The sequence below is a fragment of the Rhea americana genome, unplaced genomic scaffold (genome assembly GCF_003343005.1).
Source record: "Rhea americana isolate MKP2758 unplaced genomic scaffold, rheAme1 scaffold_31, whole genome shotgun sequence".
NCBI classification, from domain to species: Eukaryota; Metazoa; Chordata; class Aves; order Rheiformes; family Rheidae; genus Rhea; species Rhea americana.
This window is the reverse complement of record NW_028186435.1, coordinates 6,495,434-6,522,156: the sequence shown is the minus strand read 5'-3', so window position 1 is coordinate 6,522,156 and position 26,723 is coordinate 6,495,434. Positions and strand designations below refer to the sequence as shown.

General features: G+C 45.2%; 1 protein-coding gene across 7 annotated transcripts in view; it reads left to right on the top strand.

Annotated features, from left to right (window-relative positions):
• ATXN1 (ataxin 1) overlaps positions 1-26,723 on the top strand; it is a 310,686-nt gene that overhangs the window by 276,678 nt on the left and 7,285 nt on the right. For all 7 annotated transcript variants that reach the window (XM_085310066.1, XM_085310065.1, XM_085310062.1 and 4 more), the window contains one exon: positions 22,365-24,402. In XM_085310066.1, the coding sequence (XP_085166192.1) occupies positions 22,525-24,402 (1,878 nt within the window). In that variant the 5' untranslated portion in view covers positions 22,365-22,524. The remainder of the gene's footprint in view (positions 1-22,364; positions 24,403-26,723) is intronic.

Below are 26,723 nucleotides of genomic sequence, written 5' to 3'. Positions count from 1 at the left end.
GTGAGCTAAAATCACTCAAGCAGCTGTAAAGTGCACAAAGATATCCAGATCTGTATTTGAAACACTGTGTTTGGGCCTGGGCAAAGGTCTTTGCTAGGGAAAAAATTCATTACTAGATAAGGAAAAGATCTCAAAACTAAAATTGAGAATCATTTTGTTTATACTCAGAGGGCCGCTATTTACTTTTATAGATTTGTTTATGCAAGTTTTGAGGACAACCACATTTTTATCATATTAATCTACCCAACTCCCAGCAAACTCCCCTAGACAAATTCCTTAGAGTTTTCCTTAGGGCTGTTAGAAAAAAAAAGAATGGGATRGAGAAATTTAAGAGGTGATATGGCTGAGCAAAAGTGTTTTTGCTTTTCTACCAAAGATTAAGTAATTCTAAATTATGCATATACATGGAACAAGTGTAACAAATGCTAAGTAACAGGGATGTAAGTGTATTTGGAAGAGTTTCAAAAACCACATGAAAATGACTGTCCTTTGTGTGCCATTGACTCCCAGGTTTTCCTTCCTCTACARTAGTTTCCATCTCTTTCCGTAATAGTTTGAGGTCTGGTACTCAGTCTCTAAAGTACCATATCCCATGCAGTCKTCTTTTGGGTTCTGGCTGTCTGTTACATTATTCCTGGGGCCCACGTAGATGGAAGCCCCATCTAAATATAATAGCCCCATCTAAACATAAGCTACATAATTAAATATAAAACTGATATGCTGTGYYGGTGAACCATGTGAGTGGCCAGGCAGTCCACTTGCTCTTATGCTATGCTGAAAAAAGCTTTTGGGGCGGGAGAACTTACCCCTGTATCCTTGGAGAGCTCCCATTTTCAAAGCAGWATTGACAGCAGTAGGCCTGAGGGCACGCAGCCAAATCCTGAACCTGGCAAAATCCATGGATGTTTTACTATCTAGTTCTGCTGGAGCCAGGCAGGATTTCGTCTGTGTTTTAAATTTCACTAAGTTGCTTAGTGCCGTGGAGGATTAATGATGACTTCCGTAAGACAGACGTGTAGCCTCACAGTCTTTCAGCGTGCATCAGCTCTTGGTCGTAAACAGCAATGAGTGGGAAAAGGACCTCAAACTGTGTTCTCAGCCCCACTGGTCGCCCGTGTTACGTGTTCAGTGGGACAGGAAAAGGGAGTCCCTGAAATGTAAAAGGAAGATCCAAAGCAGGAATGAATTTCCTGCCGCCATCAAGAATTATACATGTGCTATCCACTGCGCACTCATTGTGTTCAAGCTCCTACGTGCTAGGGTACCTGTCACTCATTTTAGTAATACGATTCAGTAGCCGAGAGTAGACACTGCAAGGGTCAGGTGAATTACTTTTTCTGTTGCTTTACAATGTTTATGGCTGCCTCGTTGCATTATTATTACTGCTTTTATTATTTTATCTTTGCGTGAAGTATATTGAGCATTGCCCRTCGCCAGCAGCATGGGATGCCGGATGTGATTGTGGCAGCGCTTATGAATTGACCTACAATGTGTTTGCTTTGTTTTGCTAGAGGCATTGCACCGACACGCGTGCCAGATAATCTTGTCTCTAATGTTTCCAGTCTAAGTAGATGGAATGAAAGAAGGAAGCCATACCTGATACAGCATAAAGTTACAGGGAAAGCACGCTAGGTTCATAAAGTTTTGGCCCAAAGTCACCTATGATCTTCAGAGAAAGTTCTCTATGGGATCAGTATTTTTTCACTTAAAAACAGAAAATAGAAATAGATATGTGACAGGTACTGATAATTTCTTCATCAGATGCCTTCTTCTTAATTTTATTCATGCTTGTATCTGCAGTCATTCATTTCTTAAAATTTAGTTTTATTATTTCTAATATCTTCTGTAACAAAAATAGGACTAAACAATGCTAAGGATAGCTTATTGTCCTTCCTCTTAATTGTAATAAATATTTTATCATGTCTCTACCATTACTGAAAAATTGAATTCATGACTTCTGCAAAGTTGTTCTAGAAAGAAGTGATAGTGTTCGGTATGTTGTCAAGGACATGTTTAAAAGGTAGCCTACCTTGAGATCCTGGTGATCTAGTAAGAAACAGAGATCCAAATGCACCTTCTTAGTAAAACGTAGATAGAATAAACAAGAAAGGATGGAACTGACTTAATCTGCTTAYATTATTTGTGTGCTAATGCTCTCATAACTCGTGAGAGATAAAGGGAAGCGCAGACATGAGTAAGTTATGAATGGCCACCCATGGGGGAGGACCTCAGTAAAGCGTGGAGGCCTAGAACAAGGCCAGGGTAAGTTAACTGGCAGGGGGGACAGGCTTTAATCGTGGCTGCTTGGGAAGAAAGCTCATCCTTGGGAGAGAACAGGAAGGCTTCTGTAGCTGCCCACACAGCCAGGCTTAGTGAGGGCTTAAATAGCTTTTATTATGACAAAATAACTGGCATTTTATCCTGAGTGACTGTTTTGAAACAGTGTTGTGGTGGATGTGTTCAGCCTGTTAAAATGGCCAAGTGGGTGGAAGGAAAATAAACTGCATGAATTACGTGATAAAGTATACGACGGGAACGGAGTTATGTCAGTAAACGSTAACTGTGGTTGTAACCGTCATGGTTTAGCTTCCCAGTTCCTAGTGGTCCAGACACAGGGGCTGATGCTGGGGCAGTGCGGCTGTAGCCCCGSACTCCTGTTTAGCCCAGCTGAAGGTCCGGCTATTTGCCTTTCTTTTCAGTCTGCAAAGGCAGATGCTGCAGTGCTTGCCTGTCCCCCTGAGACCTGATGGGAGGGATCAGGGCTGGCAGAGTAGTGCAGAAAGTAACCGGAGAACAGGATGAGGGTRGGACCTGAAGGATGCTGAGTATCAGTATCTCTTAGAAACAGGATTGTTGCCATGCAGGGTAAGGAGCTAGATTAACATCTGAAAGCTGTGCTTAGGTCACTCACGCCTCAGGCCCTGGACAGGAAGAACCTCTTCAGCTGGAGATCGTAGTATTTAGCTGCACTTAAATATCTGTTTTAAAAGCAATCCTGGAAAGCACTGGGGTAACATTTGCTTGACAAAAAACAACGAAAATTGAACAGACTCTGGTGAGACTGGCTGGACCTGTTGTAGCTTACTGATGTATGGCTGTGGTCCGAGTGTCCATACCGTGGGGTCCCGGTGCCAAGTGCTGGCCGTGCTCTTGTCAGCATCCGCCGCTTGTACATGAAAAAAGGAAAAAAGTAAACGATTCAGTTTGCATCTGGGCCTTATCACCAGTATGTGTAGCTGCGTGATCTGGTTTCCTCCCATTCCCTGCATCACTCCTAGTCCGGCTGCAGCAGTAATCTCCTGGGTTTTGTGAGCATTTCTGGGGAGAAGCCTCATCTTCATTTTGTCCTGCAAAATGTTTAGTTCAACGTGGAAAATGGAACAAATTTAAGGGAAACCAAAACTGCCCCCTCCCAGTCCTCTTTAAAAATATGGATTTCCTTGTCTCTGCATCTGGCTAGAGGAAAGATGTGCTGACCGGGTGAGTGGGGCTAGGGCAGAGCAACCAGGCAGCAGGAGCAGACCCGGCCTCATGGTGGGCCCCATATCTGGTGACATATTCGCCTTATTTCTGCAGGCCAGAAGGCAGTCCAGGATCAGGAGGACGCTGCGAAAGGCAGTGCTCCAGTTTTACAGTATAAAAAATGTGGGGCTGTGAACAAAGACCGTCAACTCCATATCACCAGCTGGTTCTCTCAGCAGTTTTTGCAGGAAGTGTGAAGAGAACACATTTTATGGGAGATATTTATCATTACCCTGTACTACTTAAATATAGCCTGTGTAGCAGGTTAGAGCTTGTTAGGCTTTTATCTCCTCAAGTTGGAGGATGATGTATTAATCCACAAGTGTTGCAGCCCCAAGTGAATTACAAAAAGTCATCCCCCCTGAGTAAAGATAAATGACATTTGAAATTAACCCATTACGTAGTCTCTTCCAATAAAGTGCTTACTAAAATGTTAAATTGTAAATGAAGATGCTTCAGGTCTCATTTGAAATTCAGAAAGACACTTACTTGTAATTCCAGTACTGTGTTGCTGCTTTTTTTCTCAGAGATTTCGTTTCTCCTGAAAGGTTTGGGACTGACAGCCCCAGAGGACAAAGTCTCTATTAATCCGCTGAATGGGCACAGTAGCTACAAGGCAAACTGCTCTATCCTGTTAATGCACTGGAGCCATTGGCTGAGAAAAGGTCAGTCCCAAAGGATGTGGTGTCAGCTTGGACACTGCAGCATGCAACCTTAAAATACACACGCACACGCACGCGCGCACACACACACACACACTTATATATTGTTCAGCTCTTTATCAACACCCAGACTGGTAGTTCCTGGTGGTCTCTTGCTTTGGCCCTCCACATCAATGTAAAGGCATTGCACAGGGGTAAAAAATTTCAAGACAATTCAGCCTGATTTTAAACTAGTGTAAAGTGTACCTCTGCAAGTTTTGAACAGCCGGTTGGTAAGGTTTTCATGGAGGAAATATACCTGCATAAATATCCCTGTCCCAGACTAGTATCTGCAGGCATGATAGCAAAAAGCAAGAGAGAAAGAGTTTGCAAGAACTCCCTTCTCCAGCACACCGGAATCCTGCAGTGRTGGTTTTTATTCTGCAAATATGGAACAAGAACAAGCCTGGCAGCAGCAGCTCGCTTCAAAGAGGCTACCTGGCAGTAATGACTTGCACTTCCAACCTGAGCTGGCTACAAACCAATGACCCAGGGGCAGATCCTCTCTMTCCCATTATCTATCCTGTAAGTCATCAAGGCCAATTTCCCATTTTCTTTTAGTGCTAGCAGCTTGATGATAGCAGAGAATTATTACAGCTATATAATATTAAATATGATGGTAATTAGATAATCTCCTGTAACTGCCTGGCTGTAATACTTAAAGACTGTTGTTTATCATTGGCTTTTTCTTTTCTGGATGTTAAAGGACAGACCTCATCTTCTCTGTTTTGCAAGTGTTGTCACTGTATGAATATACCATATGCTTACAGAAAAAATTCCTTGGTTTCTGCTTGGTGATTGCTTTCTACCCATCCCAATTGTGAATTTACAACAAGGCTCCGCTGGTCAAATTCTCACATCCATTACCCTCACGTGGAAGAAGGTATTTTCCTTGTAGAGGTTGTATGTGGCCCAGTACCGCTTGGGGTGGCTGTGCTTCTGGTGAGAGACAGAGACTGCTCTATGGGGAGAGCACAGGCTTGATATTGAGACTGATTCAGGATGTTMTTCCAAATAAACATGGAAACAGCTCATATAATCACATATCCAGGTAACTTTGGAACTTGAGACTCTAGGATGCGTTAGAGTTGGTATGGAAGCAAAATTAGGCCTGGGCTTACTGAAATCCTTGGCCTGTAATTATGCAGGGGAAGTTTCTAAAAACCTGATTTGCTTTACAGCTGTCTACATAGGCACATTACTTGTATGTTAATGCTTTGATTTGGCATGTCAACAATTCCTGGTATGAGGCTTGATCTTGTTCCCTTTGCAATAAGCAGCATAACTTCTCAGAGCAGGACTTTAGGTAGTAGCTATTGAGAAGTGTTTTGTTATTTTTATTGTCTGATCAGAATCATCCTGGCTGTGTTTACTCCTGTGCATCCAGTGTCTTCTAGACCACTTTTTGCTGGCATGAAATGAAGAAAAGGGGGAGGTTGCCCTGCATCAGCTGTTCTCTATCAAGATTATACTTAAATACCATTAAATCCCAAACAAATGGCAATTCACATGCRCATTTAACAGTGTTTAGTCACTGTTTGAGATTAGCAGTTTGAGAAATGCCACTTTTTTTCTGGAAATGTTGTCCTCACCTTGCCTGTAAAGTGTGGGTTCTCTGCAGTGAACATGAACCATACAACCCGCCTTGCACCCTCGCACACATGCAGGAAAGCACTCTCAGGAAGGCTTTTTTCATGGCTGGTTTATGTGGTTAAAAAGGGAGTAATGAAAAAAAAAAAAAACCACTCAAGAACACGTTGCAGATATGAAGTAACGCTCGAGTGTGGATGACTGCCAGCCTGCTCAGTGCGTTCTCCGTCACTTGAGAGGGAGGGGGGGTCAACGGACAGGAAAAAGCAGAACTTTTTCATACACAGTGGCACAATGAACACTTCATAGCAATAATACACATTTTAAAGTCTCTGCCCCTGCTGTTCTGGGCACCAGGGGTGTTATCTATAGTATTTTGGGGGGCTTTTGGTAATTTTTTCCTGGAGTCTGAAATGAGTGCACGGTTTCAATTCTGACTTAGTCTCATCCTGTTAATGATAGTGATATTTTAACTGATATTAAAACAAGGACAGAAACTAACCTTTAAGTCCAGGCAAGAATGACAGGAAAGCTCAGAAGAAGATAAYGGAGAAGAAAAATGCTAAAAGAGTAGTTCACAACAGAACAGAGTGGGGGGAGGGGGAATAATTTTGGACAAGAACTGTAGAAACAGTGCTTGACCACAGACTGAAAATTAGGAAAGCCACCATTTCGTGTCAGACCAGCCAGGTTGTGAGTCCTAGCTGCTGAGGGACAATTTTCCTCTAGTCTGATCCCGTGTCTTTCAGTTAACGAAGGTTGTCGTCCACATCTTTGAGATTTTGATGCGAGTGGGAGCTCTTCTGTGTTGATCTGCTCGGCGCTTTGCGTGCAGAACGCAGCAGCTGCTGCCGGTGCTCCCGGGGCTGATTTGTCTGCAGCTTTCCCGGGAAACGTTTCCATCCACGCYGCGAACTGGGCGAGGAGGCAGCTCAGCTAGTCTATCTGGAGCATTAAGTTTATACAGTAGGTGGTACGCCTGTGTTTTCTGTTGGTTTTCTGTCGGCTCTTCTTAGTTTGTGTGTGACRTGCAGGGCTTTGATGGACGCGTTTGCGTGTCGTGCAGCTATCTCAGGGAAGCATTACGTGCCTGGTGCTCAGCGCRGCTGTGCGGTGGGCTTCGGTGCCCTCCGGGGGCTTGGCTCCCCTTGCGCTCTGCCGTGTTGCTCGCCTTGTGTAGCGGCTGCCGTGGGCTTCAGCAGGAGGTCCCGGGCAGGATGTTTGACCTGAGTCTCAGCAGGAGGTCCCGGGCAGGATGTTTGACCTGAGTCTCGTACTCGAGTCACCATGTATGTGTGACCCCACGTTCGTAGCTCCTCACGAGAAGGAGTTCAGCCTGATGGTGTGCTGACTGGCAGCGAGGAGTGTAGCTGGTTTTCACCTGTTAAAACCTACCGTTTTTGAGAGTCTACAACATTTGCAACAAGCAGGTGTAACCCGAGCGTAATGCCGTCCTTGCCACCAGTCCACAGCTACAGTGAAATTGTGTTGGGGCTGGTCTTGACTACAGAGGTGTTGCTGATAAAGCCGTGGCAGCAAAGCCCATGTGAGCAGTCTGCTTGGGACTGTCAGAAGTTTCTCATTAACCCACTTCTCCAAACAGCTGACCAGCCAAGGCAGCCTAACCCGTTTGCCAAGAAGTTTGTTGGTGCGCTTCTGGTAGCCCCAGCTGCAACTTCCAGCAGCAGCAGTCAGGCAACATGYAGGTAGGAGATGCGTTTTCTCTCTCCCTCCTTCCCCACCTGATGCGATGGACCAGGAGGAGGGAGTCTGCTGAGATGCTGCTGCTCGTTCAGTGCCGGTCCGTAGACAGTCCAGCAGCTTCTCCTTTCACTTCTCATTAAACCAGTGCTGTAACCGTTGCCTCTGAACCTGACTGGACATAGAGGAGAGAGGGTGCTGTTTTGACAACCTTCCAAACCAGAAGGAATCATCTTGCAGGCTGAATGTGTCCCATGGACAGTGAGTTGAATGGTACCATCACAGAAGAAGGAGGACTCTTTTTTCCAGTGCAGCTTGTGGGTTTTGCTAGCCAAGAGCAAGGATTTGAATTTTCATACATGTGGCTAATCAACACATCAGTATTTCAAAAAGCTTGGGTAGGTCTTGCCCCAGCTAGGAAAAAATTAAATCTAATTAGAAATTAGAACTAGGAGCAAAAGGTATTTTTGCCCATGAAGATTTTAAAGACCTCAAAAAAATGTCTCGTGCTCTAATGGGAGGAAAAAATGAAAAAAATAGATAAACTGAAAATGAGATAAAATCAATAGGTAAACATATTTTGTACCTATAAGAACATAATACAAATCTTAAGCTATATATCCTAGCTGTAGGGTAGTTTAATTCTAAAAAGTAAATTTCTCTTGCAATTACAACATTTTAAATTATAACTKTATTAAAAGTTTAAAACAAACCTTTGTTTTGGGCCCACAAAATTGATATTTTTTAATATTGCTGATTTTTTTTTAATCAGAACAAAATACTAGCATTTTTCCCCAACTGTAAGCRCATCCAAACAGTTTTGCCTCCAGCAGATTCAGGTTTGACAGTAAGTATTTTCTGACGAAAATTTTATTTGAAAATTTCCTGCCACTTTTGTTAGAAACCACTTATTCTTATTTAATTTTGGCCAAAGGGAACAGTGACTCTGTATGCTTCTTTCACTTTTAGTTTCACTAGCCCTAAAGCACAGCACTGTCAGGGCTTTTCCTCCTCGCTAGTTAAGACCAGTGACATTGTTATTTTTGCCGCCTTGGGTGCATGATCTAGTGGTTATTCCATATTTTTCTAACCTGTCCATTATACCAAAGAGATTATGTATCATCTACTGCAGTAGTTATTTCACAGTTCTAGGAACACATAATCTTCAGATGTAAACACAAAAAGCAGAACGAAAAAAGAAAGAACGGCATTATTTTTCCTATCCATCACGAGGAGTCTACAAGTCAAAAACCACATACGAAAAAGAAACCGAACCAAACCAGATTAACAGATGTAAAATCATTATGCATTTGGGCTAACAGAAAAAAAGATCAGAGTAGGCAGACAGGGTGGTAAACAAATCAGATGCTGAAGAATCACTCAATCCAGGGACTAAAAGAGTATAAATAACATCAGAAAAAAAAAAATCCCTTTCCGTTTTTTTTCCCAGGAGTGGCATCGCACGGCCCGTAGTGCGGCGAGGGCTGCAGGCGAGGCAGCGGAGCCGCGGGATGCATCCCACCTATCACGTAGCTGTTGCTCATCCAGCTCACGAGCCGGACGGGCAGCCCGCGTGCGAGCCGATGTGGCTGCCCGTGGCAATGCCGTGTGCGTCCTGCTTGGAGCCGYCGGCTCGGCAAGATAAGGGCATTTTTGCAAGGGAATACCCAGAGCGCTTTCCTGCGCCAAGAAATTTTCTCGTATGGGTTCGACTTTGCAGGGGGAGGATCTGAGCCTATTTCAACTATTTTCTTCTCTGGGAGAGCAGCACTTAAATGCTGGTTTGATGAGAAATTCCCAAAGATTTTGAGCTGTCAGCCCCCCGGCTGAATGTCTTGCCCATCCCCTAATGTAGTCGGAGCGTTCCTCGAAGGCACTCGGCTGATGTGACAGCACTGCAAACTGCAACGCTGCCCTTAGCGAGGCAGCGCTGGGCAGCGAGCAAGCTTTCGCGCCGGGTCTTGCCTCAGCCCCAGCCTGGAGGGCAGCGCTTCAGAGCCCTGCGCGGAGCAGCCAGCGAAACGCGTTGGCAAGCTGCAAGCAGACGTGTGTGTGTGTCACTGCAGAAGGGCTCAGGCGGGATGCCCAGGGACACGCTTTGTCGGTGCGGGATGCACGGTCACGAACGGGCTTCGCTGGCCTGAGCCCAAGGTGGCTGTATTAGGAGCACCAATGAAACCTAAAACGGCACTGTCACGTATTTGAATGTGAAAGGAGCTCCACAGCAAATGCTTTCGGATGTATAGTGATCTAATGAATTAAAAGGTCAACATCGCAGTCTACAAGTGTTAAGAATGACACTCTGGAAAGGAGAAATTCTGGGTTTAGAAAGTTATAAAGTCCCCCTTTCAAGCTGAATCTTTAGTTAATAGTTTTAAATGAACCCCTAGTTTCTGATTGACTCTTCCCCACTTTACAATTCAGACCAAGTGGACACAGCTAAAACCACAAGCTTCGAGGAGGAAGGGCTTCACATTTTTTCTAGATTGTGTTCGTGTCCGCAAGCAGCTGCTTGATTATGCTGAAGTGTGAGGAATGTGCAGATAAATGTGCAGAGAACAGCAAAAGCGGGTGGGAATGGTGTAAGAAATACCACTGAACACATTGGACCACGGTTCAGCCCTTTGTTATGGCATCTGTTGTGTTTATACTGTCAAGGCAGGGTGGATGGATGGGGTGGATGGAGGTACAATAAATGGTACATACAATTTGATTCTTTTTAAGCCTGTGCTTGAGGCTTGACTATTTCTCCAGCAAAAAAGATGAGTTTTTTTTCTCTGTTTCAGAGATTAGGTAAATCCCATGAGTGATGACAACAGACAGAACTGGGGCTTGCAAAGATACAGAAGGGAAAATATACTTGACATTTGTGAGACGTGAACTCTGAGCTGGCAGTGTGGTTAGACACACAAACTTCATTTCAGAAAGCTGAAATATTGCCTTCTCATTCTTCTACCTTTAATCATGAAACCTCACATTTTTCTAATGATTCTTTCAGAAGGAGAAGTGAAATGATTCATATAAAGAACCAGAATTGTTTAAACCACATCCCTTTTATTTATCTAGACCAAGCTAGAACCTCTGCTGAAGTTCAGATTGTTTGAGATAAAATATTTGCAATGTTCATATGATAATTTTCTTTTCTTACTCCCTTATATTCCTGTCCTTTTTCCAGTGGCCTGCTTTAAAATGTATGCAGCTACTTAGAGTGTCAGAAATCACACCTCAGTGGTGATTCCCATGCGTATGGAGGAGAGAATCAGAGAATGGCATTTCACAGCTGCTTATTGTCTTGATGCAATAATTAAACAAAAGAAAGTTACTGCTGTGAGGAATGGTTGGACAACTGGTTAAGCAGACAAGGAAAAAATAAGATCAGTAGGATGAGCAGAGGAGGAAGGAGTCACATTGCTTCTTGGGTGAAATAGTAATCCGGGATGCAAGAGCAAGAAGGTGAAGTGAAAAAAAAACAGAATCTCCAAGCTTTGCACCTCATATATTTACAGTTAGAGGAGGGCATAAAGATAAGGAAAGACCCTTACTGTTCATGTTTTTGGAGAGTTTTAAATGCCCTTAGCTCAAGGTTGAAATTCTGGTGAAGGTGGCTTACTTGAGCTGCAGAACATTGACTGACATTGCAGACTTGACTGATGTCCTCCATGGTTTGGAGTGCAGAAGCCCAAGGACTAAGGGAAAGAAATATGTCACCTTCATGCATCTTTTCTTCTTTCTCTTTTTTAATTCAGTTACTTCCACAAAGGTAACTTGCGTGGTTTTTGTTTTCTAGTTAGTACTTCCTATGTGCTGTCATGCAGCAGCCAAAAAAATCCAGTCTTCAGTCACATTTCACTACTCATTCATCAGTGAGCTGTAATATATAAAATTCATATTTAGCCTTTTTATGTATCAACAGCTAGTTACCCAGAAGTGGTGTGTGTGCTTGCCTACCAAATACTTAGGTGCTCTTCAGTACATCCACCTACAGAGATGTTTAAAAAAKGATCCAGGAGCTAAACGTGGGCTTCTGTGGTATGGGCTGCAGACTGTGGTTGGTGGAAGAGTTAAGACCAGAGTAATGGCTGTTGGTTTTGAGTCCTTCAGCTTATGGGCTTTTGCTAAGTGTGTCTGAACTACAGACCTTTAGCTAAATGTTGGCCTTAGATTAATACAAATTTTAGGAATCTTTGCTTGTGTGTCTGGTTTTCTCTTTGTATCGTGGTTTGTGGCAGTGGCCTTAGAAGGTCTCGGTTTTTTGTCTGAAGAGAAGTAGGAACTTTGGGGTTAGTTAGAGAAGAAACAGTTGAAGTTCTTATAGGGAAGATTTGTAGTCACCATAATAACAGAAAATGGAAGGTTGTGAGGTCTGAATTGCATCGCTGGAAGAAGGTAGGGAGTATGGATATTATTCGAGAATGTCATCAAGGTCTATGGCTGAGGATTTGCACCAAAGTGTGTAGTTTTCATTATATAACTTGAAATAGTATTCTGTAATACTCACAGTACTCTGTCTTTCCATATTATTTTTATGGACTTGCTCAGAGTGAATGGCTAGCCTGTATTTTTTGCACAGAGGAAAGTGAGATAAGAGGGAGAGATGCGGCCTTCTTTCACGCAGCTGGTTCAGCTTTGGCTGTGGGAARGGTAACACCTCTCTCCTTCCCTGAATGCCTTGCGTGGCTTGCTACGTGAAACCRTTCACAGTAAGTCAGATCTGACTGTCAAGGCCTTCTTTTGGTATTGTCATGGAGCAGCTTTCTTGTGCAGTGAAAGTCATTCTGATGACAGCAAGAGAGAAGACATAAAGTTCTTTGCAAACTTGCATGTAAAGACTAAGAGAAACAGGTGCAAGAGCTGTGCAAGAGAAGGGATTCTTGTGTGATGCTTGAGTGTTACAGGCCTGTGGGAAGTCTTCTATGTTTACAGATACAAGGATCAAACAGATTTTCATTACAAAATGCTTTTAAAATTGCTTGTTCARTACTTTCCCTGTCTTCTTTTGTTTCTTTTCTCCTGTGTTCCTTTCTGTCTAGATTTAGCTATACAGCATATGTGCTATATGCAAAAGAAAAGATAGGAACCATGCAGCAAAATGAGTTGAGTTAATGTACTTACTSATCATGCCACTATTTCTTTTTTTCCCCCTCCTAAATAATCATATTAATTAATTAGCCCATTGCTCTGAGGAAGCACTTTGCTCTGCTGCTTGCTGGCTACACGACTTATAGGACTACTCTCAATCCTGCAGTCTCCAGGGCTTTCCTGCACTCCCACAGCTGCTCCTCAGCCCTTGGTACTTTTTCAGGAGGTTGTGGCAAAGGTACGTGTGTGCAGAGGCTCCGTGCAAAACGAATGCCCCTATGGAAGAGTGACAAATATTAGGTTGCCCTTTTTTCTTCTAGGCCCAGTGGCTGATGTGAGCATGCTCTTTTGCATGCATGGCACTGGCTATTTGCCAGGTTTAGTGTATTTTTTTTTTTTTTGAATGAATGAATGAATGAATGAATGAATACCTGATTAAGTTAATGAAGCTGAGCCAATGGTGGGAGGGAGTGACTTGGCTGCTGACTGCTCTAAGAGATCTGGCAGCGCATTAGACTTGCATAACGCTTTACAGCTCCATGCTGCGCTCCATATGAGCCACAGGAGAGGGCTGCAATAATTACTTGGCTTTTCGATTGAAAACAGCTGCAGGTAGCTAGTCATCCTTTTGTCCATTTCCCTGGTGTGGGGAGGTGACTTGTCTTTGTGCCTTGGATTTCGAGTGGCAGATGGGTAAAATGCTCTCACAGAAGTGATCGCAGCGGTGAGAAAACAAATTTGTTGCTCACTGGCTTTTACAAAAGGTCCATTCATATTTCCAAGCTGTGATTCACTTGACCCACATGTCTGGTGGAGGAGTTTTTTYGTTTATACTTCAAAACTCCTAGATAAATTATCTTATTGGAGTTGTGTGATTTTTTTTTCCTTCCTCAGTTGGCTGGGAAAAGTGGAGCAAAAGGTTTTCTTTTATCTGTCTTTCAGTAAGAGAAGTCATTTTAAAATCCTTCCAGTTCCTTTTGGTTCCTGTTTAAAGCAAGTTTTTTCTGGCAGTCCTAGTTCATACATACCTTTGTTTCTCACATACTTAAATTAAGAGTACTGGCACTGCATGTTAACACACCGCCTTCATTTGTCAACGTTCCCTGCTTGAGAGCAATGCTGATGATTTGCATTCTTAGTTGGAATGGCTTTTTTTAATTGCAGCTGGAGCCTGTGACTGTGTAGCCTGCTATGTTTTTATAAACCAGCATTATTTCATTTTGTTTTAATTGTTTTCTGCGTTGTCTTGTCAGTTAGAACAGCCGGCGCGATCGCACCCTCGCTGCGCTGGCCTCAGCGAAGTGACACTGGTGATGAATTTGGCTCTCTGTGCCCATTTTATCTGCCTGCCATACTGCCCGTGAAACGGGAGGCTCCCTGCAAAGCCTGAGTCAGGAATAGCTAACTAATCACTTTGTGTCGTGGGCCGCAGAGCCGGGCCAGGCGTTTTATGGGAAGAGGGGGCGCAGAACAGCTGCTTTGGCTTTTTTCTCCTTTCTCTTTTCTTTTTTTTTTTCCTGTATGCATTCCTACGAGCACATCTCAGCATGCAAGTGACCTTTGCGATCTTGCTTTTGATGAGCTTGCCAGCTTGAGGATCTGCGCAGGGCTAGTGAGTGTTTCCACAGGGCGCACCCCAATGTGACTGACTGAATTAAGAAGAAAACTGAATGAATGAATGAATGAATGAAAGAAACAACAGAGGAGTGTCTGGGGGAGCGCCGAACTCATCCCAGCTTTGTGCAGCACCTGTGTGTGTGGGGGGGGTTAAAGCTGTCCCACGGGCTTCGCTGCATGAAACCGGAAAGGGTGAGAGGAGTTGGAATCCGTTTCAAGCGGCATGTAATGTGAATTCATTTTCAGCACTTCACAACTGGACTAATTATAACGCACTTTGCTAGCGCGTGGAATCTCTCAGTGAAGCCGTCTGGGAGGGACGTCCACTGAAAGGCACCGCGCGTGTAGCCGACCTTTCCAAATCTGCCCTTAAAAAAGCCATGCTCTCACACCGGCCAGTTAAGAGCCGAGCTTGGAGGTGCGCTCTCCTTCACAAGCACGTGTGCTTGTCTGTGAAATGGCTGCTTCAAGTTGGCCGGTGCTCGCTGATGCCCTGGCTGGGTTTTCCAAGGAGTGAAACGGCCACAACTCCTGTAATTTCTGGTGGGGGTCACATTCATCTCTTCTGCAGATGAAGCCAGACATATTTCAAATTTGTTTTGCCACATGCATGAAAGAGAGAACGTTAACAAGCATTTGGAGACACATGGAAGGAGACCTGCATGACATATCTGCGGTGCAAATGTGTTCATACAGGCATGACAGTTTCTGTCACAAGTTAAAATGAGTGGTGAGTGGGTGTTGCTTCATTTATAGTCACTTGTGAAATTTTCAATGGAAATTTGTGTAGGCAGCTCCCATTGTAGCTGGGCACATTGTAGATAAATGAAAAACATCAACAAAGTAATTTCAGTATTATAGTTGTTTATAAATGAACTCTCTTCACTCATTTAGGCTGCAGAAATGCCTCTAGGGGATTGGTGTAAGAGTGAAGGATTTTGTTGTGCAGTCTCAGACAAATTGGTCCTTCAAATCAGACATCCTGTAGCTCACAGTAGTTGGTGCTGTGCAGGAATAAAAGGGGAATATGCTGCATCTGTCCACTGTGGAGTAGCATAGRTGGGATCCACATTACCTTCCTGATGTAAACAGGGTTGAAAGAGCACTGTAAGCACCAGTGGTTATGCCGTGGCTTCAGGACCCTTCRGCAGAAGGCATTTGGTGTGTACGARGTGGAGTACTGCCTTCCTGAACTTCTCAAGTCAGGATCAGGCCCTTACTACGCTGTTAAATGCTTTTCTTTGCTCCTCCATAGGAGCGGAGAGCTCTGGAGTCTGAGTGCTTCATCCTCCAAGAAGTTTCTCTGCAGTCAGCAGCATCAGCTRGTACATTTTTATCGCAAGTCTCTAGATAGCTGATGTTGTTTCACAGAGCTCCAGTTCCTGGTGTCGGATGATTAGATGGGGAATTCCACTTTTAGCTAAAAAAGTAAGACAAGTTTCTGGTCTTGCGGGTTGCAGGGGAAAGCTAGAGAACTGGAGCCTGAAAGACCTCATACAGCAAAAGGGTATTTTGGGAAAAAAAAAGAACCAAAATCCACCACCATCCACATTTATCTTTTTAAGAAATCTTCTATTTGTAAACCAGTGTTTCAGAGGCAAGAAGGAGGGCTGGACTCATGTTATTTGAGTGCCTGGGCTTGGCAGGACAAGGGGAATTCTTGCAAAGCAGAGCGAGGGCAGTTCGGCCCAGCGGGCCAGGAGGGCGGTGAACCAGCAGTCGTTTTGCAGCCCCCTGCCAGCACCAGGAGCTGCAGAAGCAGCTTGTGGCTTAAGAAGCAAATGCTTGCGGCTTGCTTGCCGAGCACTTTAATACCAACTTTTTGCAAAGCATRCTGGAAAAGGATTGCTCACTTTTGCGCATAACTTTTCTGTAAGAAACATGAAATTAATGATTCTCACAGTAGGCAGCTAAGAATGGACTGAGATCTCCTATGACACTCTGATACAAAGTATACATGAAGCTGTGTACTCGTATGTGTGTATGGGAAGGTATGTTGTATGTCCAGAAGGTAGCATGATTTTTACAGGTCTTGAAACTACAGATATCTTTTCTGTAGGCACAGAATTATAGAACCAGGTGATGGCACCCAGATGAAATGTGAAATGACAGCAGAAACCTGTAAACATTTGAAAACTAACTCAAAGTCTTCATTAATTCAACAGCTAGTCTAATTGAAATCTAATCTACTACTAGCACCATGAGAAGCTGTGATTCTTGTGCAGCTCACCAGCACCCACCAGCCGAGGTAACAGTGTGTCCCTAACCAAAGTATAACCATAGCTAAACGTGACTGCAGGACACAARTGCCCTGCTTAGAAAATAAAGAGCTCCCCTTATCCTCAAAATTCAGAGGTTAAAATATTCAGGAGTTTGTATCATGTGCATTCATAGGTGTCCCCAGGTGAATGGCTCTGCTGGAGCTCCCACTGTTAGCYGTTTTGGCGGGGGGATGTATCTTATGATATTCTTCCTCCTGAATCTTCCTCTCTCAACTCTGGTACCTACAGACTTGCACCATAAAAATTTATGGTAATGTCAAGCCTCTGAGCATCTCGCTTCCAGTGATCAGCTCGTTGAGGTTTGCTTATATCAATTGCTTTTTATACTGTGTAAAGGATATCTGATCTGACTGGGGGGAGGAGGGATGTACAGAATAGCTGCTCACTCTGCAAAAAGCTGTATCAATTTGCTGTGGTTGATTCCCAGAAGYATAATAAGAGTGAACACTGCAGTGGACAATCTGTCTTGCAGATGTGGTGTTGATCAGGAATCCTTTAGTTTTGAGAGGAGATTTTCAAATTTTATTAGAGGTTTTCGTGTTTCTTATTAATGGATCTCTACAGTTGGCCCTCCTGGGAAATCTGCCAGAGAACTGCGAAATTGGTAAGACTGGACAATAAACTCATATAGCTATTGTTGGCCTGTGCTGAGCTCCACATGGCAAGGCTAATGAAATCTGTAACAGTTACAACTACGAATATGTAGCTGGCAGAAGGTAGCGCCTAGTGCTGGGGAAAGCTGGCGTGTGGATCTGAGAGGCAGAATGCAGCTGCAGATCGTTCTGCGACGTGTCTGCCTTGTGATCGCGGCGAATCTGATCCTGCAAGGTGCCAAGCGCCTTGGGGGAGAGGGAGGGAGTCGGGGGCAAAGTGCCCTCCCTTTGCATTGATTTCAAGTAATGCTGAAATCACCCACCCATCGTATCACGATGGGACGGGCAGCTGATTGGAGCCAGGCACATTAGAGCATGCAGCTGATCCTGCCAGACTGCATGTAACACACCAGACATAAAAAGCAGTGTGTTGGAGTTGATTCAAAGGATTATTTTTCCAATGTGCTCTTTGGTTATTACATTGATGTATACTGTCAGGCAGGGCAGTGGTGCCTGACCAAGAGTAGGCCCATTTTTCTACTGAAGTGAKAACTGTGAGAAATCACTGGACATGGAAAGTAAAAGCTAAAAACTAGTAGTAATATGTTATTAGGGTTTGGGCTCAAGAGAGCCTTTGACTATAAGCAGCTGGTTTGAATATCCCTGAAGTTCAAGGCTGACAGCCAMCCCCCTCAGATGATTACTCCGTGCAATAAGGAAAATGAGCTTGATCTCAGCCCTGCTCCTGTGGCAGATCAGACCTGCTTTTTAGCAGTTCTTGCAGAAAGATCAGGGACTGGAGAGTGAGGGACCAGATTTTTGAAGGTGATTTAGAAGAAGTTGGCTAGCTACTTCATGGGACTGCCAAAAGTGCCAGATTTGTGAAGGCAGTGAAAATCCTGCTCTGCATATGCAGGTGCTGCAGTGTTTTGTGAATCTGGCCTCTCCTCTGTACCCAAAGACTCAGTCTTTTGTGGTGGGATGCAGCTTGTTATTACAATGTTGAGGAATGCTTGCGTTGCTGGGTTTGCCTTTGTTGCAGTGAACTAGATAAATTAAAGTTCAGCCTCTAAAGCTATCACCCAGCTTCCTTTCATGAGTTTTAAATTTATTGGAAGAAATAAATAGAAAAATACTGGTTGGCGGGGGGGGGAACATACCGAGGCATAAACCATCTTTGCAGAAGCACACTAGAGTTTTGCATGAAAATGAGCTGAAAAATCCTGAGCTCTAGTGAGCAATCCCTTTGAGGCCAGCGCAAACCCAGATGGTGACTCCTCCAAGTGATTATTTTTCTGCCTTAAGCCTTTCCAGGAATTTGAGTGTGGGCAGGCTGCCAGTGGACACTGGCTATCCAGCCGCTTTAGCAATGTTCCATGTGCGCTAGCTACCAGAGATACCAAAGTCCAGCTGCTGTCCCTGATCTCCTTGTCCCCTTTCCCTTCTCAGGCCGAATTACACACACACRCACGCACGCACGCACGCACGTGCCTGGGTGACACGCACTCACAAAGTGGGAGCAGAAATCACTGAGTGCTCGCTGCTGTTTTCTGTGTCTTGCAAATCACGGTCGACGGCTCCAAAGTTAAATAGGAAGGAGCTCTCAGAATCAGAGAAATTACTTGGATCAAAAAGAAAAAAAGGCGTACAAATAATAAATGGTGCGCCCCACCTCAAAGGGCAGGCAGAACAGGAATGTCTTTCTAGGATAGCAGGAGAAGATTTAACCATATCTTGCACCTCTTGCCTTTGAGATACTCTATTTGGTTTGTCCCCTTTCATTTTTCCYCAAGTAAAATCATTCCCTTTCTGTCCTTACTGTTGCTGCTGCTCAAATTATACTGAAAACTTACCATTTTACTTTTCACTCCTAAAGTCGAAGGAGGCTGAGATTTGCTGCACAGAAAGGCAGGTGACCTGCGTTTCTGCAAATCCAGTCCCRTATCTACTGGAGGTCAAAGTCTAAAGTAGGTGGGCTGGAAAAAGTGGGGCAGCCTTAACAGTTCTACCGATGTCTAGTCCCTTGTCTCCATTAAGCTTGCTTTGTTGTCTAGGAGATTTTGGGAAGCCCATTTGTTACCGGTGATGATGAAGAGAGTCATCTGAAAGATTTACAAAGCAAACAAGCAGGCAAAATGCTGTGTTTTCAAGTGTGTGAAAACTTGCCTGTTTTCAGACTGCCTTGAAGTCTCCTGCACCAGGTTGATCAAAAAAGCTTGCTGAGCTCCAGAACTTTTCAGATGACTTTGGGCTCTTTCATGGTTTTGCCTCTCAGTCAGAAACTCCTGATGTAACCTAAATTCAGTGCAAAAGAGTTAGCATTTGGCAGTTTTGAAGGATGTTAGCTCTGGATTTGGAGGCTACTCAGAACTCAGTAGTTTGATCCTGTTTAGCAGAAAAAGCCTTTGCTTCAGCTCCTGCAAAGTAAAAGTCCAGCAAGTTTCATACAGCTTTGTTCTAGTAATTTTGACATGGAAAAGCTGAATCTAAACTCCTCAGACTCTTGGAACAACAAGTTTTGGGAGTCTGGTTTACGCGTTATAGCAAAATAGCTTGGCCCTATCCTGTCCCATGTACAAGCGGCTTTAAACCTGCAGCATATTTGGGCCTGGCGTTTTGGGTCATCTTGTTACACAGGCAGAGAGGCCGGTGCTGTGCTTCCAGCCTGCATCCAGATTTTTTCCTCTCAGAGTGCTCCTAGGGTCTGTGTTTTCAGTTCAGGTCCATCTTTGCAAGAAATAAAAGGATGGGCCAGTCCGCCAGCCCTCCAKGTCCAGTCTGAGCTCCCAAGAGAAAGCGGAGGGATACAACGGGAACGTGTAAAACACATCCCACCACAGCGTCTCCATGCGGCTTCCGCTGTCAGGAGCTGCTGATTTATGTGCCAGAGCTCCCTGCCCCAGGGTAGAAGACTACAGTGAGCTAAAGTTAACTAAGGATGACTGCGCAAATGTAAGCTTGGCGGTTTTATTTTTAGTTGAACTTAAAAATCTATAAGTCATATGTAATATAATAATTTTAGCTGTTGCCAAGACACACTGAACAACTGTTAGGAGGAGGGGAGAGACCAGTGCAAATCCCAGCGCTCCCCGCTGGCCGCGGCCGGCAGGATTTGCTGCGCCGTGGCGGCTGGTGGGGCTCCCTGGCATCACCGTAGCCCCCAAATAAGAAGCTGGCTTAGGATCTTCCAGGTTTTCCAGGAAAAACATTACGCTGACAGMATTGCTGAGAGACAAGCAGCTGCGTTTCACAGACAAACCGAGGTGGTGCAGGGACTCGGCCCCTCACAGGGCAACTCAATTTTCCGAAATAGAGTTGAGCGGTCACCAGCCCGCGTTGGAGTACGCGGCTCCCTGGCTCTCTCTGAGCTGTGGTTTTGCCTGCAGCGCAACACGAAAGGCAGAGGAACGCGGGTCTTTCTAACGACCTTTCCCAAGCCTACAAATAATTTGCGTGCTGGTTTCTCAGCTTAGGTCAGGCCCGTGCTAATTCGTGACAGCTGTAGAGCTGTTGAAGGAAGCAACAGCAAACATTGGTCTGTTCGAGTCTCAGTGGTTATTGGTGTTTGGTTGCTGTTTATAAGTTTGTAAACGATGGAATAATTAACTTAAAACACATTGTGTCAGACCATGAGAAGCTTTAGACTTTTCCTGTGGGATTATGACAGCTTGGAGGACCCTAAATATGAAGAATGCTCTTAAAGCTAGGTTTAATCTTAGTCGACTGTGTCTTCAAAGTGTGATATACGCATGTAAACATGAGGCTTATCGTTCATTAGACCCAAGGCAGGAGCGAAAGAGATCCCCCAAAGGAATGTTATTTGTCCTAAGATCATTACTGCTGCTCAGCGTTCACTTTAAAGTTAGTTGTATCCTATTTCCATCTTCGTTCGTATCCACGCCAATTCTTTCTCTCCTTGTTTTTCTTTCATATAATAAATGCTTTTCTCGTTAGGCTGCCTAAAATGTGAGATGTGAGATTTCTAAGCACCCGTTCTTGCTTATCTTTCAAAAAAAATCAGAAATGGAGATAAAAGGCGATGACTGGACAGGGGGTGGGAAGAGTCTCATTTTCTGTAAAGTTTAATTATGAAAGAAGGCGAAGCAGGAGTTCTTGGTTTCAGACAGGTGGAGAAGGGCTGTCAGTCTGGTTTTGCTTTGGTTTGTTTCTTTTTTGCGTAAYGTGATCCAGTTAGAGTATTTTCCTTAGCAGATAATAAAAGAATTAGGAAGACTGTATTCCCAGTATCGAATGGCTGTGGTAACAGGGAGGCAGCCTGTTTTGCTCTAGCACGTTACAAAATCCAGAGCGTTTGTGATCGTCGGGGTTCCTGCCTTGGGTCAGGGAGATCCGGGCACCCTCCTCCAAGCCGTCTTAGCTGGGAGTTTTCAGGGCCAGCGTCAGCTCGCAGGCACAGCGGGCCCCCGCTGAGCCCCCGGGGTTGCAGGGGACGGGGCGTTTTCCAGTGTCAGGCGTTGCCTGCTTGCTCAGGTGTGAGCTATCAATAGCGAGGGGGTTCAAAGCACTGAAAAAACACATTAAAAGTCTGGCTCGGAGCCATCTCTGGCTTTGTGCTGCTGCTGTAAATAGCTCGTCTAGCTGAGGCTTATTGCCAAACTTGTAGATGAAGGGCACGTGTGCCGGTAACAAGCTGTGGCATGAGGGGCGAGCAGAAGGCAACTGCTGCGTTTGCAGCCCTGTCCAGCGTGAAATGAAATCGCTCGGCGGGTGACGCAGAGGTTTAGGAGTTCAGAAGTAGCTCACCTTCCCTCCGTACTACTAATAGCCGCTCGTTGCTAACGTAAATATTTTGGCGGGGGGAGTTCGTCAGGGCTCCCTGCCGCGTCGTGCGTGAGGTCATGCCGTGATGCCGTGCTTTAGGACACGACGCTGTGAAGATAACATCGTTGTTGCAGGGGTAGGAGAGGGAGAGAGCAGCAAAATGAGCTGGATACCTGAGAAACACAGCGGGTTTTCGTGAAGGAGGGAGGAAAGCAAGCCTGCAGGATGCTAGGAAATAAGTGACCGCCGTTAAACATGAAATGTTTTGATCAGAGAGTTTCGCATTTGCCTAAAGTTCTACTTGTTCTCCTGATGCGGTAGCAGGCGCATCCAGGATTTTAACTGCAAACGGATCCTTGACATGAGAACAGCAATGCAAAACAGGTTTTGTTTTTGTGGAGGTTTTTCTCTTTCTCGGTGGTAGTTTTGAGGTGCTTGCTCGTTCAATTTTGTTCTGCAGTGCTGACGGTGTCGTTTCCCCCACCCTCTCGTTGCAGAATCCAGAGAAGCCATCGGAAGATCGTGCTCACGGGGAGATGATTCCTCATGAAGTCACTGGATCCCTTTCAGAAATCAAATGTGACTTTCCATTTATCAGACTGAAATCAGAACCAGCCAGACAGTGAAGCAAGCACAGTGGAGGGGGGACGGCGAAAGATGAAATCCAACCAAGAGCGGAGTAATGAATGCCTGCCACCTAAAAAGCGAGAAATCCCTGCCACCAGCCTGCCTTCGGAGGTGAAGCCAGTCCTGCCAAACGAAAACCACCGTGCAGATAACTTAGCATGGCTCCCCAGCACACCCAGCAGCCAAAGCGGCCTGGGAGGAAGGCACAGGCCCGGAGGGACTTCGGTGGAGATGGGTTTACAGCAGGGTTTACACAAGTCACAGTCTGCAGGAGTGGACTATTCCCCACCGAGTGCACCCAGGTCCGTTCCAGCCTCCACAACCCTTCCCACGGTGTACTCGGCTGCRCTGTCCCAGTCAGGGACTCCTGTATCCCCCGTGCAGTACACACACTTGCAACACACTTTCCAGTTTGTTGGGCCCCAGTACAGTGGACCATATGCCGGATTCATCCCCTCACAGTTGATTTCCCCAACAGCCAATTCTGCAACCAGTGCCGTGGCGGCGGCCACAGCTGTTGCAACCACTCCATCCCAGCGCTCCCAGCTGGAGGCTTATTCCACTTTGCTGGCCAGCATGAGCGGCCTAAGCCAGCAGGGGCACAAAGTTGAACCGCATCTGGTTAGGACACCTGGACTGATCACTGCAGGGTCTCCTCCACCCACCCAGCAAAACCAGTACGTCCACATTTCCAGCTCTCCCCAGAGCTCAGTTAGAAATGTCTCTCCTCCAACCATCCCAGTCCCTCTGCATCCCCATCAAACAGTGATACCACACACGCTTACCCTCGGCCCTTCCTCCCAAGTGGTGGTACAGTACACCGACTCTGGGGGCCACTTCGTCACACGAGATCCCCTCAAGAAGCCCGAGAGCAGCCGGCTGCAGGCCATGCAGGCCAAGGAGGTACTGAATGGAGAGATAGAGAAGAGCCGACGGTATGGTATTTCACCTTCTGCCGACATGGGTCTAGTCAAAGCAGGCAATAAACCAGCCCCCCATCATTACGAGACCAGGCACGTAGTCGTCCACTCGAGCCCTGCTGAGTACAGCGCGCGGGATTCCTCAGGTGTCCGAGCCTCTGTCATGGTGGTACCCAACAGCAACACACCTACTGCAGATATGGAGGTACCACAGGCCACCAACCGAGACACCTCTCCCTCTACCCTCAACGACAAGGGAAGCTTGCATTTAGGAAAGCCAGCCCACCGGTCCTATGCTTTATCTCCACAACAGACTATGGGCCACGAGGGGGTGAAAGCAGTTGCCACGCTATCCCCTCACACTGTCATTCAGACAACCCACAGCGCCTCTGAGCAACTCCCCGTTGGGCTGCCTGCTACGGCCTTCTACGCTGGGACCCAGCCACCGGTAATTGGCTACTTGAGCAGTCAGCAGCAAGCGATTGGGTAYCCTGGAAATCTACCACAGCACCTGGTGATCCCTGGCACGCAACCCCTGCTTATACCAGTCGGCAATGCGGATGTCGAACCATCAGGAGTAGCACCTGCAATAGTCACTTCATCTCCGCAGTTTGCAGCAGTGCCTCATACGTTTGTCACTACTGCCATTCCCAAAAGTGAGAATTTCAATGCTGAGTCCCTCACAACCCAGCCCGCCTACCAGGCAACCATGGTGCAGGCCCAAATCCACCTCCCTGTGGTGCAATCCATTGCTTCTCCTGCCACGGCTCCTCCCACGCTGCCTCCTTACTTCATGAAAGGGTCAATCATTCAGTTGGCCAACGGGGAGCTGAAGAAAGTAGAGGACTTAAAAACAGAAGACTTTATACAGAGTGCGGAAATTAGCAATGACCTGAAAATAGACTCCAGCACTGTGGAGAGAATTGAAGACAGCCATAACCCAGGCATTGCTGTGATACAGTTTGCGGTTGGAGAACATCGAGCACAGGTAATAAAACATGGGAGTTCTGGGTAGAGGGACTAGAGTGCACATCTTGGCTTCCTTGGTACAGCTTACCTCATGGCAGTTTGCCAGCAGGTCTCARTTGCTTTGGGTTTGGGGGGGTGTTAGTTTTTCATCATTCACACTTGTCCATGAGACTGATACGTTCAGCCCAAAAGTCAACCACCCTGCAGTGCCAGTGGAGCCATTAGGGCCACGCTTGTGGTAAATGTAGCCTCCTGGATGTGATAGTAGGTCTTCCTTGGGGACGAGGCTGCCCTCTGTTCTTGTACCCAGGTTGAATTGCTGCAAGGTTGTGTTGAGTGCRCTCCGCAGTCCCTACACTGCAGCCACAGGAGCTGTTTACATCGTCACTTGAAATGGTTCACTCAGCAAACCTCAATCATACTGCAGTACTTGAGGCAATAYCACTATTTCTTGCCTGTACTGTGACAGCACCTCGAGGCCCCAGCCTGTCTCTGTTCAGCACTGTAGAAACACACAATAGAAAAAAAGATTATGCAAAAACAGTCTGAGATGAAGGTGGAAACTGAGACAGGGGGCAATAAAGAGGTTTGTGATTGGTCACTTAGTGTGTCATTGCCAGAGCCAAGACTATGAGACAGATCTTCAAGTCTGCCACCCATTGGCCTATGTGAAGGTCTTCAGTGCCTGATTAGGATTTTGCATTTTGGTATAAATCCCAATGTGCTTTACAGCTAAAGAATCCAGGAAAAAATAAAWTAAAGGAAGAATTAAATGATCTTAGTGTTCTTTCTTCAAATATGGAATAACTTGATTTAGGCAGTAGGGTAGGATGCATTTTGCTTTCTTATTGGTGACTTTTACCTTCTTCTCCAGAAAGCTTGGATTAAGTCCAACTCAAATCCTGCCCTTGAGAGATAGGTAGGCCACAAGGTTGTGAATTTCCATGGCTTGAAAACTTGGAGTTGTCTTGGAACGCTTTCACTCATATGTGTAAGTTACTGAGACACACTACACAGAGTTTTATTCAGGTTTCTGTTAGGTTTAAACACTGCATAGCTCACACACTGTATGTTCAGGGGAAATTTAAAAAGAAAAAAAGTATCAAGATGGYTAGGCATCATGTGTTTCTGAACTTTGTTTCTCACTGGTTTGCAATGTAGGAAAAAAAAGTGCTGTAACTTTCCAAAGATTTTTTTAGACCAAGAATGTACTTAAAAACATTATCTTGATACTGTCCCYTATCTCAGCAATTTAGATTCTGCTCTGTTAAGACTGGAAATAGATTAGCTACACTAGATAGCAGTTTGGTTCATAAAGGTACTCATTTTAAATAATCTTGTTACAAATGACTTTGGTTTGGTTTGAAACAGGAGCACTGCAAACTTCAGCTCTGTAGAACCAGAAAGAGAGAGAGAAACTAGAAATGGATTGATTTAGTAAAGCCCCTTTGACTGACTGGTTTGGAGAAGAAAACAAAGAGCAGCAGTACTGAGAAGCAAATTACACTGAAAAAATGTCTTTCACTCATGGCAATCTGTGACTCATCCTTCCCAAGTTGCAAACACAGGGTAAATTCCTATATGCATGGCCTTTCTTCAGTCAGGTGTGCAGATTCCCTTTGTGGTTGTGATCATACAAGTATGCACCTCTACACAAGTTGGGCCTCTGTTGTTTTTAGTAATGCTATAAGGATGCAAATTTTTTTCTACTGTTCAGCTGTATTTTAGTGCTCTTACTGAGAGCTATGCATCTCGGGCTTCTTGAATAGAGGAACTATCCTTGGATCAGAACTAGTTACTATAATTTGCCCCAGTGCCTTGCATAATGAGATCTCAAAAGTAGTAATCTCCCATCTGTAATTTTCATCTTGCTTTCATTTCTCTCTCTGCAGTCAGACCACCGGTCTCTGCACCAGCAGAAGAGGTACAAATTAGTAGGTAGCATTTGTGTCATGTCTTGTTCACAGATCTGTCAACACAGGCAATGTGTTGTAGTACTGCACGCTGGGAAAAGCTCCTTTGCAGAGGGGAGAGTGCCATCGTCTGGTAGAGAGCATGCTGGGTTTGAAGCTGTTAAAAAAAAAGCTACGGCAAAAGCTACACCACTCTCATCCAGCAAAGTGTCACCTTATCAAGAAGCCTATCAGAAGCAGGCTGACATCATCGCAGCTAAAATACTCCCCAGCTGTGTTTCCCACAGGGGATGCTTCCAGAATGGAGTGAGAGTCACGTAGAGATATGATTAGAATGAGGGTTTAATTTAGGTTTCCTGCAGATTCCAGGACTTGGGTCTCTTCCCAGATCAGCTGTGTCTCTGCATAGCAGTGACTGCTGTGCYGA